The 19,072-nt window shown below is 35.4% G+C and overlaps 2 protein-coding genes across 2 annotated transcripts in view; one reads left to right on the top strand and one right to left on the bottom strand.

Moving 5' to 3' along the window:
* Positions 1-9,351, bottom strand: part of LOC108574889 (phosphatidylinositol 4,5-bisphosphate 3-kinase catalytic subunit delta isoform) — a 17,385-nt gene extending 8,034 nt beyond the window's left edge. The window contains exons 1-2 of the mRNA XM_017937544.1: positions 9,075-9,351; positions 8,515-8,973 (exon numbers count right to left, since the gene is read on the bottom strand). Coding sequence (XP_017793033.1) covers positions 8,515-8,973; positions 9,075-9,218 — 603 coding nt within the window. The 5' untranslated portion in view covers positions 9,219-9,351. The remainder of the gene's footprint in view (positions 1-8,514; positions 8,974-9,074) is intronic.
* A 797-nt stretch (positions 9,352-10,148) lies between these two features.
* Positions 10,149-18,077, top strand: LOC108574979 (nuclear pore complex protein Nup98-Nup96). The gene is made up of 22 exons (XM_017937663.1): positions 10,149-10,209; positions 10,733-10,807; positions 10,918-11,127; positions 11,522-11,764; positions 11,871-12,074; positions 12,240-12,323; positions 12,484-12,660; positions 12,806-12,945; positions 13,036-13,348; positions 13,468-13,651; positions 13,762-13,873; positions 13,965-14,105; positions 14,219-15,286; positions 15,406-15,555; positions 15,630-15,711; positions 15,799-15,945; positions 16,056-16,244; positions 16,338-16,517; positions 16,626-16,846; positions 16,948-17,194; positions 17,411-17,548; positions 17,660-18,077. The coding sequence occupies exons 2-22, from the start codon at positions 10,777-10,779 to the stop codon at positions 17,938-17,940; spliced, it is 4,542 nt and encodes a 1,513-aa protein (XP_017793152.1). The 5' UTR covers positions 10,149-10,209; positions 10,733-10,776; the 3' UTR covers positions 17,941-18,077.
* The last annotated feature ends 995 nt before the right edge of the window (positions 18,078-19,072 follow it).

A 19,072-nucleotide genomic window follows, 5' to 3' on the forward strand; every position in this document is an offset into this window, starting at 1 on the left:
AAAAATAACTATAATGCGTCGGTAAAGTAAATGTTTCGACGCGATTCTTAAATTTAAAATTTAAACTTAAATTAAAATTGCGGCTCCCTAAATTTTATTTTTTGTACGTTATTTTGTTGAAATGGCTCTTCGGCTCCGAAAGGTTCCCGACCTCTGGATTAGAACGTACCTATACACACTACAGGTAACGCTCCGCTCACGGTCCGATCACAATCCGATCTCGTCCCAGCAACTATTTTTCTTTTTCATTCGCATCACAAAAGATGGAACTTTCTGAGAATATTTTTAATTTTGTTGTACGCGCTCCTTTTCAATATGAAGATTGTAAATAAATATTTGTTTTGCAAAAACGAACCCTTACTCTCGTTTTTAAAAATCTGACAAAAATATATGTTGTAGTCTATGTGAAATAATGATGAGTTTATGTCATCATTCTATTGGCTTCTAAGTTATTAACAAATGATAACGTGTTGAAAATCGCAAAAAAGCAGATTTTTAGCCAAACATAGATGTACACATATAAACTGATTTAAACTTCAAGAGCAAAGCGGAATTGGACCGGGACCGGACCGGGAGTGAACTGTGATCTGACCGGGAGCGGACTGTTAGTGTGTATCGGGCCTAAGAGTTACCCCCCAAAGAAAATAATTTGTTCTTATGCCTTTCGTCGTCTTCGCTCGGAATATCTTTTCTTCCAGATGGCTTTTCTTCCTGGTGTACAGGATTTCTACAAATCGAATTAACTATATCCAGAATCCCAAAAATGTCATAAACTGTGATATATTTTCGAGGCATTGCCGATCCCACATTTCAATTTTTGTGAAAATTAACAAAATGGCAGATATTTTAAATTTAACGATTGAATTTCGGTAAAAAAATTTGTTACTTTTTTATTTATATTTCACAAAATAATGGGAAAATGTAAAAAAATCGATCGTCAATGCCTAATAGATATTATAGTAAAGATAACTAAAATTTTAATGTAATTCCTAAGGTAGAACTCGAGATATCTTGTACACCGTTTTGAAAAACGCAATTCTGAGGAAAACGCGTTTAAAGTTTACTCGGTGCGTCACGGCACGCAGGTATACGAATTCATTCTCGAAACGGTACTTCGAGAAATAATTTGTATCGAAGTCTTGGAATCCATGTAAAACTTTTTGCATTCTGTTCTCAAGACTTGAAACTACTATTTAAGACAAAAAAAAATTTCGATTTTTTCAAAATATTACTGTTTCCTAACCCCTTAAAGAAACTCGTTGAAAGATTGCCGCAATTGGTCCAATCGGTTATTTCGCAATGGAGCGGATATATCGACGAATCCAAGATTTAAATATTTTATATTATTTAGTGGTAAGAATATTATTTATTATATACTACAGATCTTCTATGATAACAAATCTTTCAATTAACACCAATTTTAATATCATTCATACGCCTTTTATCTGAATTTGCAAGGTGTCCGGATACTTATGGACGGGAGTGTATGTACTAGATCCTCCAAACTCTTCGTATTTTACCGAAACCGACGAACGCAGAAAAAAACAGCGGACAAAGAAGAGAGAGGTATTGAAAGTCGAGCAGTATAAAAAATTGAATGCCTACATATCGATGAGACAACACTAATACAAAAAAGAAACTTTCTTATTTTTGGTGTTTTATTGATAAAAGTTTTACTAACATTTCGATGATATTTTTCTGATTAAAATGAGACCAAATATGGTACAATTCGGTTTACATTTAGTTACTTAATAAGAAATTTCATACACTACATACACATGTATGTATGAATAAAATTGAACGGTCATAAACTAATTTATAAATTTCACTTCTAATGTTGGCAAATTACCTTCGATAACCTTTAAGAATTCATTATCGTTAATAAATAAATATGCACAGATTTCAAAGTTCTCGAAAATAGCAGTGTTAATATTTATGTTGAAAATCCAAGCGGCTGAATTTAATGAAAATCCAAGCGGCTGAATTTAATGAAAATCTATATTTATTAGTAAATTACAATTGCTGGAAAGTTGTTTGGGAACTGCTTGTGAAGAGTACCGACTAGTGTAAACCTTAAGGCTGGGGGCACACGAGCGTTGAAACAACATCCGTTGCGACGAACATTACATATTTCGTACGGTCATACGTGTACATACACCGCACATGAGTGTTGCGTCTAGCACGATTGAGACCCAACGGACAACTGACGGTACGTTCGTGTGACCTACTACATTCACTGACATACAATGCAGAACGTGCATCGACGGATCCTAACGCCCGTTCTAGCATACATAAATACAGTTACTCCCACTCGTATTCGTACACCATACGGACATTTAGTATAAATAAAAAAAACACTTTTGTTAGGGATAATTTTTTATTTATGTTTAGCAGAATTCATTATTACACTATCTTACATCTATTTACAAAGCAGTTTTATTTTTCATTACTTAGAAATACAATAAATAGAAAAAGGCTCACGCTCCATAAAAACCACCTCTCAGCCGTATTCGTACATAAGGGAAAAAACATTTCGTCTAGTTAAAGTAATAAAATTAGATGAGTTAATACTTTGTTTGGTAACCTTTGTGTCTTATTACTTCAAGTAATCTGTTTGGCATAGATTGAACTAATTTATTTGTAATGTCACCACTAACATTTTTCCATTCCATGTTTAATTTTTCTTTGAGTTGGTCCACATTACTTATTTCATATTTTCGTATTCTGGTTACTAATTCTGTCCATAAATTTTCTATTGGATTTATATCTGGGCTTTGTGGGGGTGTTTCCATTACTTTGGGACAATTGTATAGTAGCCACTCTCGAGTTATACGAGCTTTATGCTTGGGATCATTATCTTGGTAAAAAATGAAATCATTAGGAATTCCCAAGCTATTCGCCTTGACCTTTAAATTTCCTTTTAAAACATTTATAAATTTATACTTATCCATGATTCCATCAATAATGTGCAAATTTCCAACTCCGGCTACGGAAAAACACCCCCACACCACACATGCCCACCACCATGTTTCACTGTAGGCTGGATATTTGATTTTTCAGGGCTGGTATTTCGTTTACACCATACAATTTGTCGACCATCAGATTGAAAGACATTAAATTTAGACTCATCGCAAAAAATTACATGTTTCCAAGTTTCATACGTCCATTTTATGTATTCATTTGCAAATTGTAAACGTTTTCGTCTATTTGATTCACTAATGTGCGGCTTCTTCCTGGCAATTCTTCCATTATATCCATATTTTCTTACAACACGACGAACTGTTCCGTTACTAACTTTTTTCCCTATTTGATTTTCTAACTTTGATACAATTTTCGGGGCCCTAATTTTAGGATTTACCTTTATTTCTTTTAAAATTCTTCGTTCGTCACGATCTGTTAGTGACTTTCTATTAAGATTTCCAAGTTTATTTTCTACTCTATTTTCAACTTTATACCTTTTTATAATACATTAATAGTAGACCGGCTTTCTTTAACAGTATCACTAATTTGTTGTAAACTTTTCCAATTTTCATGACGACTTACAATCAGTTTTCTTAACTCAATTGATGTTTCTTTACCTTTTCTACTCATTTTGCCTGTTAATATCCTGAATGCTATTGATTTCTATTTTGTTTAGACAAAAAAAATAACTGCTGATTGTCTTTTATTTCGTGCACAATATACGGAAAATCCCAGATATAGTATGTATAAACATTTTCTAGGATGCATATTATTGTTTGTTTGTTGGCTGTACGAATACGACTGAGACATGGTTTTTATGGAGCGTCACATTCTTTTTATATTTATTGTATTTCTAAGTAATGAAAAATAAAACTGCTTTGTAAATAAATGTAAGATAGTGTAATAATGAATTCTGCTGAACATAAAGAAAAAATTATCCCTAAGAAAAATGTTTTTTTTATTTATGCTAAATGTCCGTATGGTGTACGAATACGAGTGGGAGTAACTGTACGTGGAAGAAAAATTAACGCACGTTGCACCGTCCGTTAAAAGTGACGCACGTTCGGTGTGCGAGCTCTACCAGATATACGACAATGTATGTATTTCTACAACGGACGTCATTTCAACGCTCGTGTGCCCCCAGCCTAAGGTGTCTCCACACCAACGAACAGTTCACGAACACTGTTCGCAAACCGTTTGTAACTGTTATACGATCTTTTACCGAACATTGCTCGTGTAACAGTTCAGGAACAGTTCCCGAACAGCAATCTATCAGTTTCTTCAGTTTTTTGAGAGGAATCAGTTCGTTGCTTGTGTTTGTTATACACTCGCTACTTTTGAAAAATTAAGACTTGTAAAAAGATGTTGTTAACAAATTCGATCCCCAATAACGGTATCCTTTATGGCTGGAACTTTCTTCTGCCTTTGTTCGATGAGTGTTTTCGTTTGTTTACGAAAAAGTCAATTATTTGGTTGCAGCGCTGGTTCGTCCACGGGGGGTCTATGGTGACTAACACATTTTATTGCGATAATCCGCTAAACCGAGGATTCATTGCGTGACCAGGAGGTCGCAACAAACAGTAGACTAACAATGTAATAATAAACAAATAACAATGATTAATAAATTGTACTACAGCAATATCAGTATCATTTATGTTGGTTTCGCAATATCGGTTTTAAATCCTTGTCTAAAAATGTTTTAAAAATTGTGTAAAATAAGAAAATCGAAAAAATTATAGGTAAATATATCAGTATTTTCATATACCGGTATGACGTCATAGTTCAGTTTCTATAAAGGTTTTAAAGATATAACCGAAAAATGCCGATATTTTAAGTTTCGGTAGAAGTCCCTGCATTAAAATAAAGTTTGGAAAAAAATACCAAATTAAAAAAACGATGGTGTTGTTAATTAACGGTTGAATGACCTTTGATTAACACATTCCACAAATGTTCTTTTATTGGTAATTATCTATACTGAAGGGGTGAAAACATCCCTCAAATATTTTTGAAATATCTTGAAAATTAAACGACTTGAAGTAAAAATTCAACCATCTGAACAATTTTTAAATAACTTCATTCATTTAAACAATATATTAAAAATAACCATTTTTTTAAATTTTCCTTGTAAAATGTTAATCTATTTTCATGAAATTTGGGGTGTGAAAATTATGGGCCAAAATAGACGGCAATGTATTTTTTGGATTTTTAATTTTAACCTGTGACCACGCCGACGACTCTCATCCCTCAATACTTTGGATATACTTCTCTCTTTTATTCTCTGAAGTTACCGTTCCATGCGCGAACACACGACAAACTGTTCGCACAGTCACAGGACAGATGATAGCAAAGTCGATCGTGTCTAGCTCGGATACTGTTTGCAAACTGTTCACGAACTGAACAGTGCACGATGAACTGCTCGTACACAGGTCGCGAAAAGAAGTCTACAAAAAATTTTATTTCATTCTAGTCGCTTGTAATTAATTATAACTGATTCAAACTATATTGTGATTGATCTTATTCTAATCAGAAAAATCTTACCAATGAGAAAAATCTCACTGTAAATATGAATTTTTTACATGTTGCGAAAAAATTACGTGGTGGTTATGAACTATCTGCGAACAGTGTTCGTGGAATGTTCGCCGATGAGAACGTCCCTTTTTACTCTGCATCACGAACAGTTCGCGAACAGTATATGAACACATGATTTCTAGAAAATTTGATTTCTATATTGTTCGCGAACTGTGGTTAGGACGCACCTTTAGATGTTCCACGAATTGAAAAAATTGTTTATGGGTTTAACTTTCTGCTATATTTCGCGATGATTGATACCGAAACTGTGTATACGTTAGAGCGATAAGGTACGAACTCGACGTTTGGGCGATTATCAGAAAAAGGTGTCGTGTCTGTTATTCACACACACACGTTCAGACTTCTTATATGTGTAAATACTGTAATGTTCCTCTACACCTTGGCAATTATTTTCAAACGTATCATACGAAGAAAAGATATTAACTTTGATAATATGTTATTGTAAGAAGAATAATCAATTTTTATTTTTTATCAAATAATAAAAAGGTTGAGAACCCCTAATAGTTGCATGTTAAAAAATATAAATTTTTATGCAAAAAAGTAATTTATATCTTTCCCCAAAATTCTTTTGTGAAATATTAATTAGTTAAAAAGATACAGCAGTTTCTTCAAGCGTAACGCGATTAAAAGAAAAGACCCGAAATCGTTCTGTACTCATGTCAAGCGCGACTCTAAACGCCCCGATGTTAATGTGTTAAGTAACTAAATGTAAACCGAATTGTACCATATTTGGTCTCATTTTAATCAGAAAAATATCATCGATATTTTAACATCGTTGGTAAAATTTTTATCAACAAAACACCAAAAATAAGAAAGTTTTTTTTTTGTATTGATGTTGTCTCATCGATATGTAGGCATTTAATTTTTTACAACTTTCTCGACTTTCAATACCTCTCTCTTCTTTGTCCGCTGTCTCTTTCTACGTCCGTCGGTGTCGGTAAAATACAAAAGTTTGGAGGAATTAGTACCTATCCTGTAACTGTTTTGCAGCGGACCCCAATTTCGAACTCATAGTCTTTACTGTACAATCGACAGAAACACCGTATAAGATATACGTGTGTACATACTTACGTCGATTTGTTCCGTAACCTTCTTCTCGCTAGTCCTTTTAATTTCTTAATATACATACGACGTGTATACAACGAAACATAACCTTCAAATATGTCGATACGGGATTCGATAAGCAAGGAAACCGCCGATTCGGAACGAGTCAGTGATTATTCTTACAATCTATTAAAAGTCGAATACGAAAGATGTCGACAAGAAATTTATGACTTGAAACGAAAACTTCAATTAAATGAAGCGATGCTACAAGAGGTTCAAGAAGCAAACGAACTACTTGAACGTTCTCTTGATCGACGAGTTTTGGAGAAAGAAACAATTATCGAAGAAAAGTAATAATCAACCTTTCGAAATAGATTTCGTTCGCCGTTTTGCTATTATCTTCCTCTTCATTCTTCTCTTTCTTTTCAGGCATCGCAATCTCACGAAAAAGTATGATAACATAATCTCAAATTTTGAAACGGAATTAGCACGACAAACCAAAGAAATTGAAGAATTGCGGCTGCAACGAGCTGCTGGTCAATGCGTAGAAACTGAACACGTCGTTATCGCAAATCAATCCTTGAATCTTTCCATCGAGGCAGACAATATCTTATTAAAGAATCGTATTGATCAGCTTTTATCGAATCTAACGGATGAGAGAAAAAAATACGGACACGCAGAACAAACGATCGAAGAATTGAAAACTCGATGCGATGAACTTGAACGTTATTATCGAGTGAGGATTATATAGTTCGCCTATTTCCTTTTTAAAACATCAACTATATTGTCGATCATCCTACAAACGTCAAATGTAAAATGCTCCTTTTTTAAACAGAGCACTAAACAACAGTACGATGAAAAAAACCAAGCCTTAGAGGATGTCCGTGCAGAAATTACTTTGTTACGGGCCGAGACAGTGGCTGTATCCTCGGAGGCCGATCCTGCACATGAATCCCGTAAAGGTAAGTATTGATCGATTCAACTATTTTCGGACAAGTTTTTACTCTTTTTCTTTACAGGTAATTCACTCTTTGCCGAAGTGGAAGATCGTCGACAGAATATAGTGACCAAGATGAATGAATTACGTGACAAGTATATGGAAGCAAAACGCGTATGTAAATCGCAAATGGCAGAAATCAAAATGTTAAGAGCAGAACGTGTTGCAACACTTACAAAGTGGGAAAATAGTGTAGATGGTACCTTGGCAAAACACGAACAGTTAATTCAAAAATATAAAAGCAGAGTATCAGACCTTGAGAATAAATTGATATCAGAGATCAAGAAGAATGACGATTCGAAACAATGTAATTGTATTGACGGTTCTTTCAGGTACAAGATCGACATATACATTTATCAATGTGTCACACAAATACATACGTATTACTCTATTTTCCCCTGTATTTCTTGCTTTTTTTTGTTTTCGGTCCCTTTCCCAACATCACAGATACTTTCAGACTCTGTTAGATGCTAAAAGGAAAGAAATGCAGAAACTCCACATACAAGTCGAAGATCTTTGTACAAAATTGTTGTTAGAGGAAGAAATAAAAATTAATATTACCAAAGAATTACAATACTGGCAAAACAAAGCTTCCTCATTCGAGGTAATTATTTTTATCTTATTGTTAAATAATTACATAAATAAGAGTTACTTTATATAATCATTATTTGATTTCAAAAGGCTCAAGTCTGTGTTGCACAAGACGTAGATGATACGGAACATAATATTTTCAAAGAACCTGACAACTTTCAAAAATGGCTTGATTAAATGGATTGTAAATATCTTGTTGTTTTCATATCAGGTGATGTCAATGGTTAACGATACACTTTTTATATATTGTTTTTTTGTTCAATGTAAAGAAACATTTCTATTTTTATATGTGCAAGCGATAATGAAATAAAAGTAATGAACTATCATCTTACCTCTGTATTTTCAAATCTAGTAACAAGAACTATATTCCCATCTTTTAATCGACATTCAATATTTTTTGGTATTGTGGCAGTTGGAGCTAATCGCGTAGGAAACTGGTAACGTACTTTTTCCATCCAAGATTTCTTTTGCCTTTCCATTGCAACTTCATCTCCTAAAACTCGCATCTTCCATCTGAAGTCATTTACCTCAGAATTCCTTAATGCTGCAAACTCATGTAATCCTTTACCAATTAGGAGACCAATTTGAGAATCTAAATTTCTATCACTTTTAACACCTTCACGTTCTATGACTTTGAGCACAGAAAAAAATGGTTTTATGTCACACAAACGCCTCGTTTCATCTCGTAATTCTTCAGATTCTGCATTGGAGTTGACACATGAAAATACATAGGACGGAGCATCTTTTAACGTACCATGAAGAGGATACTTGCTGGCTTCATCCCAGAGATCCTATATAAATATTACATTGACATTTCTCAAAATCAACTTTTCTTTCATATCAACTGGTTATGAAAGTAATTTAAGTCTTATTTTATTCAATTTTAACTCACCTCCTTAATTTCAGCCAAGGTGATATTGCGATTAGTCTCAAAGGGTATAACGACCCCATTTGGCATTAAACATGTCAGTTCAACAACTTCTGTGGGTGATATTGCCCAAAAATTGTAAGTATAAGCACTTGGTATATGTACCATGATGTACCAAATATTTTGCGACAGTATGTAGAAAAAAATCAATGAATTACAGAGGAGAGTAGCTCAAATGTAGTTAACTGAAGAAGAAACACGAAATGTATCGTGCAAGTCGCATTGCGACCGAATTTATCCTTTCTCCTTCAAACAATACGATTTCATTGAACCGCTTAATAAAAAGTCGCATGATAAATAAAACTACTACACGATAAACGTCTTTGTCCTATGATTTTTTCCCCTTCATTTTTACATCCGTACATGCAACTGTAAATTTTATCCCAATCCGAATTATCAATGTTTCTAAATGCAGGCTAACTGGTTAACTTGTTTAAGTATTTAACTTTTATCAGTTGAAATCATATAATTTGATGTCAACATCTGTTGTTTATTTTATTATAAAACGTAATTTTCTTGACTCGAATCACTAAATTAAAGTCCATACAATCGCTTCTCTCTGTGTGCGATAACAGCACTAGTCAGCCATTATTTCTGCAAATGCATTCTACCCATCTATTTATACGTATATTTACGTACGTGTGTATCACAGTGAAATTAGTCTGTTTTTCTATTGGATCTCATACCGATCGAATTCAGTGGTGCAGTAAATTTTTCAATTTTCTCATTATTTTTCATTATTTACTTTTCAATGTATGTATACTTAATTTAATAAATCATACAACAATATGATATAAGTATTTTGTTATATCAGATGAAAACGTAAGTGTATAATAAAACTCCCTATTTGTATTCGAATTAAAAAATCTTCTAGGCATCTTTATTTGTAATTGCAATTGCAGTTTAAGAAAAAGAATCTCTAAATATAAATCAACCAATGAAACATGACTTATCAATTGCAGTGCTTTTGTCTTTTTTGCCTTGCCTACCCTGATAGTTACCGATTTATTGGTATACCAAATTTACAATATCGTCGCTATACTATCGATCGACTTTCGAGGGTTGTAATTCTACGACGTATATTACGCGTATGTGATGTGTACGTATTTTTTCCAGTAATTGTACGTAATTAGAAATTGGTAGTGTAACAGAACGAATTGTGCAAGTCGATAAATTATTATTTCTTATGTTATCTTATTTGTTAAATTTTCAGGTATTCACGTCCAAAATTTTCATTTACGTAACCTCTTTATCAAGTAATTTGTATAGAAAAGAAATTTCGTAGAGTGAATGTTGCGAAGGACGAACGTTTCGTAAAAATGTAACGAACCATTTTAATATTCATATAGAAGTTCTGACAATTGTCTGCAATTAGTGAAAGACAATTCGCGCCTATTCATCGCGTCTTAACGGTAACTTTCCTAACGTTCTAAGGGGGAAAAAAAATCATTATTATCACGCATTAATATAAGTATTCTTTTTCTCTTCGTCTCATTTTTGTTTATGGATCGCGATAATTTAATACTTGGTTTGCGCGTTGTTTTATATGTTGATTAATTTAAAAAATATTTCTTAATTCGAAATCTTTGTTTTCAACTATTTTATATATTATTATATTGTAGGTGGCAATAAGTATTGAAAGTAAATTGAAGCCATTGTAGTAAGCATGTTTGGGCAATCTGGAAATACGTCGTTCAGTAAGTAAAATGTGAAATTTTATCAGTAGTTAACATATCTTTCTTACTTTATTTTTTCACCTAATAAGTGTATGTTTCTAAATTGTTTGCCAACTTGTAAATAATTACAGGTGGTTTCAATACGGCAACGCAATCCAGTCCATTTGGGCAATCTGCATTTGGTAAACCAATTACCACAACAAGCTTTGGCACTGGTGCTGCACCAGTCTTTGGTAGTAGTAATACTTCTCTATTTAGTTCAAAGCCTGCAGGCTCTACCACTGGTGGCTTATTCAGTAATACTACCACTCCGCCTGCATTTACTCAGCCATCTTTTGGAGGTAGCAATTCATAGACCATTTTATTGGTCATAACTTTGCAACATTTATTCGTACGAATATTTGTCGCGTTTACAAGACGATGATTTGATAGCAACGATTTGTTTCACATTGAAACGTTAAATTTTTCATTTAATATAATGGAAGTAGCAGGAGTTTAAAGTTTGCTACCTTTGCATTTTTCTATCAGTTTTGAAATTAATCGAACATTTTAAGCGAACAAGGATATTAGAGAGCAGGTGGTCGTTTTTTTTTTTCCTTTTTTTGATGATTGTATTCAATAGTAAAACTTTGGAAATGTCGATAGAGTTAAGTTAATTCCATGATATGTATTACATATTACATGTTACAGCAGGTATTAAGTACCATAGATTCATTTTCTTCCTTCAACTTACAGGTTTTGGTACAACAAATACAAACACCAATCTGTTTGGTAGTCAGCAGAATGCAGGTACAAATCTGTTTGGTACAAGCACTGCAACCTCAGCATTTGGACAATCAAATAAACCAGCTGCATTTAGCTTTGGTGCTACATCTGGAACTAACTTATTTGGGCAACCTCAACAATCACCTCAACAAACCACACCTTTTGGACAAAGTAGTACCGCTGGAAACACCAATTTATTTGGTACAACGCCTGGTAAATATCGTATCGTACCGTGACATATGATATTTACCTGTGTTACAGATGGAAGGAAAAAAAGACGCATCTGTGCTTTTAATACTTGCCTTCTTTTCTGTTTCAGCTTTCGGCAGTACAAATACCACGACCACAGCTATGACTGGTACCGTTGTTAAATTTACTCCCGTCATTACAACTGATTCTATGTCGAAAAATGGTGTATCTCATACTATATCGGCGAGACATTGTTGCATCGCGTCAATGAGAGAATACGAATCAAAATCTTACGAGGAGTTACGTTTTGAGGACTATTCCGTGGGACGAAAAGGTAATTCCACGCTACAAAAAGTTTATCGGATAAAGATATTTTCTGCTATAACAAGATAATGAGATACATTATAAGTGTTATTAGTATTTTTACAGTAATATCTAATTAACGTTTATTTACATGATATTATCTGCTTATTTGTGCATTTACTTCTTTACCGTTTAGGACCCAGTACAGGAATTTTTGGTGCACCAGCACAGCCTTCACCTTTTGGCAATGCGGGGGCAGGTACTAGTACTGCGACAACGGGTAAACTATTCTAACGCAAACTAGTTATTGTATATTTGTTAAATATTGCATCTCGTAACGATAGAGTGATTCAATATTTGAAGTCTGGTCTTCAAATTATGAACAATCTACATCTTTTTCTTCTTCTTTAGAATGCCTTTTCTTGTACATTTTAAATTAGGTTTTGGTATGAGCGGAGGTTTTGGAGCAACTACTCAATCTGGCTCGGGCGGTTTGTTTGCAAAGCCCATGACAAATTTCGGTACACCGTCGACGACGACAACGAACAATTTTGCTTTCAATTCTACTCCAAACACAAATTTATTTGGTAGTAATACCCAGAACAAACCTTTCGGTAGTAAGTATTAACTTCTTTTTAAGTACGATAACATCGATAATGTGTTAATTCATGACCGATAACACTTAACACCGCTTCATAAACAGTATATCCGTATGCAGAAATGCGCATACATAGGCTGTTCATATTAACAAAGTACAAATAGTTTTATCTACAGCAGCAGCTCCAACGCCGCTCTTCGCAACCAACAATACTAACCAAACTGCTGGTGCAGGTTTCGGCAGTATTAATGCGGCTCAAAATACTGGTTTCGCGCCTCCATTTGGTTCAACACAATCGAATCAGGTAATACAAAGAAGAAATAAGAAGAATTTGGATACTCGTGATTGGCTGTGCACATCGCACATTAATGTGGTCTTGCTTGCTTCTTTACAGAGTATCGGTTTATTCAATCAAAACAAATCGGCGTTCAATGTACCATCTACATCGTCTAGCACTGGCTTCAGCAACTTCGGTCAACCTCCATCTAGTAATCCGGGTACAACTTTATTTGGTGCGAAATCAACTGGAACGACAGGTTTCGGAACACCGAGTTTTGGACCAACTACAGCATCCACTTTTGGAACTACAACAGGTTTCACTGCAGGTCAAAATTCCGGTCCTTCATTATTTAATACATCTTTTAAACCTGCAGGACAAACGTCTGGATTCTCTTTTGGTTCTACTTCTGCACCTTCAACTGGACTCGGTAATTGTTAAGTACTACCGTGACTGTCGAATATATCATATTACATATCGAATATATCGTCGAATATGCTATGATGTTTTTCTCCTCGTTCAAGGTTAAGCGCAAATTTATTTTTACAGGTACAAATACTGGTTTGACATTGGGTAGTGGTTCTACTCTATTCGGTCAACAAAAACCAGGTGGTTTATTCGGGAACACTGGAAACAATGCAACCTTCAATACATCGGCATCGTTTGGATCTTCAACTTTTGGAACCAATTCGAACGTAGGAACGGGTATTGGAATGGGATTGCTCGGTGCTGGGTATTATCCATGTTAAACTTTTTTCTATCTTTTTTTTTTTTTTATTTTACTATTCTTTGATCACCGATGAAAGAGGTGCTCTAATTTTGCTTCTTATCTTCTCATTATAGGAATACGACTAATCAAGCAAAGAGTTCGGGAACAGTACCAGTACATCAACAAATCTTGGCCTTGGTGTCTGCTCCATTCGGTGATTCGCCGTTATTGAAGAATCTTTTACCTGTAAATCCTTTTTCAACAATGCATACTAACGTTCTTAAGAAACTGTCGAAATATCTGATATTATTAAAATAATGTGGCGGTATACTTTTAGGCTTCTGGTAAAACGGAAGAATTGTTAAAACCTGCGAATGCACCTTCCAAAATATTGAATGGTCCACAATATAAGGTTACCACTGATAACAAGTCTCCGAAAATTAAGGCCAAAGTAGTTACGCCTGCACAATTGTCAAAGGTAAAGTATCTGGGAGGTAAATATGTTTGGTGTAATTTGAATATTTTGTTAGTTAATTTAGATATAAAGCTGTATGTGAACAATATATATGTACATATAAAATATTTTTGTAGAAGTCAATGTTTGAAGGTCTCGAAGAAGAGGATCCACTTTCAGAAGCATTTCAACCTCGTACAAATGCAAAGCGTTTAGTGCTACGTCCAAAATCGATATCGAACTCGATAATATCATGGCCCATCGAAAATTCGCAGACCGTGGAAAAAAATGTACAATCTCCTGCTGCTAAGGGAGTAGAGCGGACGATTGTAACGAATTCGTACATTGAAGATACGAATATCGAAACTGTAGATAAAGAGAATCATAGTCAAGATAATAATCGGCAATTAGCAAACGATCGAAGATCATCTTCATCTTGGTTGAAAACGAGCCTTCCGCGCAATTCGGCGATTAAAAATTCCGAGGAAGAATCATTCGAGAGTGAACGTTCGCTGTTCACCAGTCCGAACGCATCATCGTCCGGAGAAGTGATAAATAATACCGTTACCGAATTGCGGCCTTATCATACTAATGCCAATCCATCGAATCAGATTTGCTCTGAAATGAACAGTTCTGCGGATACATCTTTAAAAACTTCATCTCTGGCCGATAAAACATGCCCGGATGTTATAACTCAGAATTCTGACTCGAGCCAGGAGTTGGATGAAAATTCCGTTTCAACGTTACAAAATTCGAATTGGAAGGTAAATGCGGCAAAAGTGATGTTGAAGCGAGCAGGTTACTATACAATTCCATCGCTCGATAAATTGGACGATTATGTTTGCGAAGAAACGTGCGTTGTACCAAATTTCACAGTTGGTCGCGAAGGCTATGGGAACGTGTATTTCCCTGAATCATTTGATATATATGGTCTGAATTTAGACGAGATCGTACATTTTCGCCATAAAGAAGTCATCATTTATCCCGACGACGAGGAAAAGCCGCCTGTCGGGCAAGGATTAAACCGTAAAGCACAAGTTACTTTAGATAGAGTATGGCCGCACGATAAGTCTTTGCACAAACCGATTACCGATCCCCGTCGACTGGCTGCGATGGATTACGAAGAAAAATTACGAAGAGTATCGGCAAAACACGATACTAGATTTCTCGAATATCGACCTGAAACTGGTTCTTGGGTTTTCAAGGTAATCTCGTAAGCAAGGTAGCAACAGCATATTTTGGTTCTCATCGTGTTTCGAGTATGAATATGTATTTTCTTCTCCCTTAATCTTGTATATTTGTTACCTTTACATTGCTCTTTTAGGTAGATCATTTCTCCAAGTACGGTTTAAGCGATTCAGACGAAGATGATAATAATGTTCCTACGGTGAATGACCCAAAAAGATTAAAATTGTGCGCCGCAACGCAACAGAAATCTGCAACCAAGTTAGTGGTGGATCTATCGGAAGTTCCGGTAAATGATATAAACTAGTTGCTAGACGTACGCGTATTGTATATGATGAATTTTCATTTTTCGTGTACAATTAGAACAAGGACACCACCGCGACCAATGATTCAAAAACAGGGAATGCAGGAATTCGATTTTTCAAGTTACCATTATTAAAACAAGGTACATACGTGACACGTACTACACACTGGACAGTTATTAAGATGATTGTGTTTGCCCCCCGTTCTATACGATCAAACTCTCTTTCAGGAGACTATAATCGCGAAAAACAGTTACCGATAAGCCCAACTGGTGATAACGCTCGTATTTTGGGTACTGACAGCCATAAGCTGCAATTAATGAAAGCCAGCTTCTTCGATGGTAGCGACGAAGAGATCAACGAGGTTTATGATCAAGGTAAAACATAAATGTATTTTTTACACAATATTGTTTGTCAGCAACTATATAATACCGATACTTACTGAAATTTCTTATTGAAACTTGTGAATTGAAAACTATATTTCTAGAATCGAGTCGAGCGCTACTTCTTTCCGGACATAAAGGATCATTGCGATGTTTCATTGATACTGTTCAAACATTTGACGAAGATCAAAGACACGAGTCGTCAACCTACAGTCCGATATTGCGATCAAATTTAACTGTTCATCGCATGCCAACGGTTTCATACGAAGAACCGGCTCTTTCGACGATAACAGGTAAAACCGGACAAACCTATCAAACAGGTGAAAATAAATGTTTTCTCATATTTTGTGTAACGAGTAACGAGTAATCATGGATTTATATTGCAGCAGATCCCAAGTTGAAACGTTCGATGGACGTGGTTGTTACGAAATCGTCGATATATGGAAAAGGTTTTCCGGATCCTCCGATAACTCCGGTGACTACAATTCTTAAGTGGCATTCCGAAGTGATTCCATTATCAAAGTCTATTATACATAAGCTAGAATCTCGCTCCGTTGCTGATACCGGTAAACTGAACAGTTGCTTTTTTTCTTCATCGTAAAGCTTTTATCTACCAAGAATTTACGTAATTAACATTGCAAATGAATATGTGCTTTTTCATATGGTTCATTTAGGCATACAAATGGGACGAATGTTCAAACCGAGTTGGGGACGCGGTTTAACATTACTAACATTGAGTACACAAAAACAAGTTAGCGATGTTCCATTACATAGTTCATTCGAACAAATCGGATCTTATGTGTGTGGTCGTTTCTCTGAAGATACAACATCTGCCGCAATAGTTCAACGTATACAAATTTTAGGTGGTAATGGGACAGATGTTCAAGCGTTCGAGGTAAATTTTAGCAATTTGTTTTTATAACACCTTTCTTTTGGAATTACGGATTTTCGAATATTTCCATTTTCCTTTTCCATTATTTATCAACACCACTCAAGGAAAGTATAGAGGGCCATTTGAAAATTCAACTATCGCATTGTATAATGAACCAAGAAGGAGACTGTCCAGTTTTTAACGTAGATATAGATATTAATAAAGCGAGCATGGCTTTACATGCTCATTGTAGTTTAGCCGAAGAATTTGCGAAGCAATACGCTACAGATTGTTACGCCTCGTACGTTGCCAACGTTTGGAAACTTTGCGCGGCTCTTTGGGGGACCCTGGCTGATGTAAATGTTGCCACAGGTATGTTTTTTCATCGGTACACCACCAGATTATTATTTATCATATTGATCGTTTAATCCTTCGAATATATTATCGTATCGCTCTTTCTCTTTCAATCTTATGTGTGTACTTTTTGAGCACGTATGCATGTGTGCGTGCGTGCGTATGTAGGTAGATGTTATACGTGTGGCGACGCAGAAAATAAAACGTGTGCTGATGCGTTTTGTTGTTTTCTAGAAACTCCAGAAGATCATACTATCGTGGTAGCGCGGCGAGAAGCTATAGGGGAATGGTTAAGAAACGTTATACGAAAAACGCTCGAGTGGGAAGACACGAGTATTAGTAACGAAACAAAGATATTGCTTTTACTATCTGGTATGTACATTTTACGAGTGAATTCTTCCGCGTTTGACTGTTGAAAATGATGTTTTCTTTTCTTTTTTCTTTGGTTTTCTGCTCTCCTCTAATTCGTATGAAATCTCGAAGCTCTTGAATTAGAAGAAGCGTGTAAAACTGCACAAGACATGGGCGATCATTGTTTGGCTTCATTGATGGCACAGTTACGCAGTGGAATGCCTATAAAGGTTTTGATAAAGCAACAACTCGCGTTATGGCAAGATGCTGGTGTTGACGAGAACATTTCGCTGGAGCGATTAAAACTTTTCGCATTGGTAGCGGGTGAACCACTTGTGCCTAGTAAACATGGTCTTATCAATGTCTGCGAAGGCTTCGATTGGAAGAGAGCTCTGGCCGTTCATCTGTGGTAACGTTCATAGTTCTGTTCTTTCCTTTTCTATTCTGTTCTGTTCTTAACCTAACTGTTTTTCTTTTCTATTATATCAACGAGACAGTATTTCGCGTATTCTCGCGTCATATGAACGTTGTGCGTTTCGCGCCGCCTCTATGTGCATTGCAGGTATTTTTCATCTCCAATTGCCTCGATAAGGGACACGTTAGAGCTTTACGAGACGTCTTTCGATACGGATAAGACAGCATACACGTATACAACAATACCTAAACCTGAATACAAAGGGGACGATTACGAGGTTGAAGTGGTAAACAATGAGAAACCAATATACGATCTCTGTTTTCATCTTTTGAAATTATTTTGCACTGGCAACCATACGATGGGAGAATTATTAAATCCAGCGACACATACTGCCGACCCATTGGATTATAGACCATTGACATTGCGTTTATCTAAAATGATTTTATTCAACCGTAGCTGGCTGATGCAGCAAGTACTTTTAGCTTTGGGTTATTCATATCTTTCGGAACATGTCGCTACTTTAACGCATGTTAATTTCGCGACACAGCTAGAAGCATATGGACTCTGGCATTGGGCTATATTCGTCATGTTACATCTAAGGGATGCTGGAAAAAGGAAAACTGCGGTAATGCATTTACTGCAACGTCATGTCGAAATAGACGATATCACCGACTACATAGAACGAGAAAAATTTTTGAGGGAGGAACTGGGTATACCTTCCGTTTGGATTCACCAGGCCAAAGCTGTCAAAAGTTATGTATCGAAAAGGTTGGTGCATCGATTATATATTAATATTGTCTACATGTAATCTTATTGTCTACAGGTATGTATTTGTAAAAGGATGAGAGGAAAAGAAAAGTTTTTCAAAGTGTTTCAATTCTTGTCAAATAATCCGTTTGTTTGCTTGCAGATATGGAAAAGCAGCTATTTATTTCATTCAAGCGGAACAGTGGAACATGGCTCATGAAATTATCATCGAGCATTTAGCAGCAGACGCTATAATAAATGGTACAGTTTCTCACATGAATACTCAAAAGAAATACAAAAGCGTTACAGCTTCTTACTATCTTGTCCTTCGTTCTATCCCTCCAGAGAATTACGAATATCTGCGCGATCTATTACGTCCGTTG

This window comes from Habropoda laboriosa, unplaced genomic scaffold, assembly GCF_001263275.1.
Source record: "Habropoda laboriosa isolate 0110345459 unplaced genomic scaffold, ASM126327v1 scaffold210, whole genome shotgun sequence".
Lineage (NCBI taxonomy): Eukaryota > Metazoa > Arthropoda > Insecta > Hymenoptera > Apidae > Habropoda > Habropoda laboriosa.

Excerpts from the sequence above, each read along its gene's own strand:
- LOC108574979 (XM_017937663.1), top strand. The coding sequence starts at position 10,777 with ATGTTTGGGCAATCTGGAAATACGTCGTTCA. Across the intron at positions 12,661-12,805 it reads CCAGAACAAACCTTTCGGTA|TTTTATCTACAGCAGCAGCT; the intron begins GTAAGTATTAAC and ends AAGTACAAATAG. Across the intron at positions 14,106-14,218 it reads CGCCTGCACAATTGTCAAAG|AAGTCAATGTTTGAAGGTCT; the intron begins GTAAAGTATCTG and ends ATATTTTTGTAG.